This window comes from Carassius gibelio, chromosome A25, assembly GCF_023724105.1.
Source record: "Carassius gibelio isolate Cgi1373 ecotype wild population from Czech Republic chromosome A25, carGib1.2-hapl.c, whole genome shotgun sequence".
In the NCBI taxonomy this organism is placed as follows: domain Eukaryota; kingdom Metazoa; phylum Chordata; class Actinopteri; order Cypriniformes; family Cyprinidae; genus Carassius; species Carassius gibelio.
The window spans coordinates 1,163,407-1,165,906 of record NC_068395.1 but is presented as its reverse complement, the minus strand read 5'-3'; the positions used below and the strand labels follow the sequence as shown (position 1 = coordinate 1,165,906).

Sequence of the window (2,500 nt, the reverse complement as noted above, 5' to 3'; positions counted from 1 at the left end):
ACGTGCATACACACACATACATACTTACATATACATGCATACACACATATATACACATACATACATAAATACACATACACACGTATAAATGCATACACACATACATATATACATACATACAAATATACATACACATTTATATACATACAGCTACACACACACATACATATGCATACATATACACATATGTACACATACATACATATACATGCATACACACATATACATACATACATACATAAACATACACACATACTAATATACATACACATTCATATACATACACACACACATACATATGCATACATACATACATATATAAATACACACAAATATACATACACACACACACACACACACACATACCTGCATACATAAACATACACATACATGCATACATACATAAACATACATATACACACACATACATATACATACATACGTGCATACACACACATACATACTTACATATACATGCATACACACATATATACACATACATACATAAATACACACATATAAATGCATACACACATACATATATACATATACATACATACAAATATACATACACATTTATATACATACACATACACACACACATACATATGCTACACACACACATACATATGCATACATACATACATACACACACACACACACACACACATACATAAACATACACATACATGCATACATACATAAACATACATATACACACACATACATGCATACATATACATACACACATACATACATACGTGCATACACACACATACACTTACATATACATCCATACACACATATACATACATACATACATATACATGCATACACACATACTAATATACATACACATTCATATACATACACATGCATACATACATACATATATACATACATACACACAAATATACATACACACACACACACACACATGCATACATACATAAACATACATATACACACACATACATACATACATACGTGCATACACACACATACATACTTACATATACATGCATACACACACATACATACTTACATATACATGCATACACACATATATACACATACATACATAAATACACACACACATATAAATGCATACACACATACATATATACATATACATACATACAAATATACATACACATTTATATACATACACATACACACACATACATATGCTACACACACACATACATACGTGCATACACACACATACTTACATATACATGCATACACACATAAATACACATACACACGTATAAATGCATACACACATACATATATACATACATACAAATATACATACACATTTATATACATACAGCTACACACACACATACATATGCATACATATATACATACATATATATACACACACATACATATACATACATACACATACACACACACACACATATATGCATACATAAACATACATATACACACACATACATGCATACATATACATACACACACATACATGCACACATATACATACATACATACACACACACACACATACGCATATACATATATACACATACATACACACACACACAAATACATGCATACACACACATACATGCACATATATACACAGATACATATACATACATACATACACACACAGATATATACGCTCTGTTTGATCCTAATCATGTGTTTGAACGCAGTGTCCCTTCTCCTAATTACAGATGATCCACACCTGTGCGGAGCCCTATAAAGAGCTGCTGATACCACACCTGAGTGCGTACACAGAGAGCTGGAGAACAGAGCCGATGCACTGCCGTGCTGTTTAACTTTATAGGGATTGCTGTCCACCCAGTTGTAGAAAACGTTCCATTTTTGTAGTTGTTTTTTTTTTTTGTGTTACCATATCTTTCATTTGTTAACTTTTCTATTAAAACAAACATACCCCTACCTTTGACACAAGCTGATCTGTGTGCGTCTCTCCTTGATGTTAAGGGTGGTGTCCGTGCGCCCGTAACAATACACACACATGTACACATACATACATACAAGCATATACATACACACACATACATATACACACATATACATACATGCATACATACACACATACATATACATACATGCACGTATATACATACACATACATATACATACATACACACAAATATACATACACATATACATACACATATATATATATATACATACATACATACAGACATCTACATGCATACATATACATGCACACACATACATACACACACATACATGCACACATATACATACATACACACATATACATACATACATACACACACAAATACATGCATACACACAGATACATGCATATGTAACGGAGGCCAGTGAGTAGTGCTGTGCAGGTAAACCTCACTCCCCGATCTCAAGAGACGCATTAGCGACAGACGCTAGTGGCTGTAGCCATTTAGCCTCCTTGTTAGTGTGTCCGCCTCTCATGCCGGAAGACCCGGGTTCGAGCCCCGCTCAGAGCGAGTGC

General features: G+C 33.6%; 1 protein-coding gene across 1 annotated transcript in view; it reads right to left on the bottom strand.

Moving 5' to 3' along the window:
- Positions 1–2,500, bottom strand: part of LOC127946874 (protein MON2 homolog) — a 34,911-nt gene that overhangs the window by 12,748 nt on the left and 19,663 nt on the right. Inside the window, exon 3 of the mRNA XM_052543699.1 lies at positions 1,934–1,965. Coding sequence (XP_052399659.1) covers positions 1,934–1,965 — 32 coding nt within the window. The remainder of the gene's footprint in view (positions 1–1,933; positions 1,966–2,500) is intronic.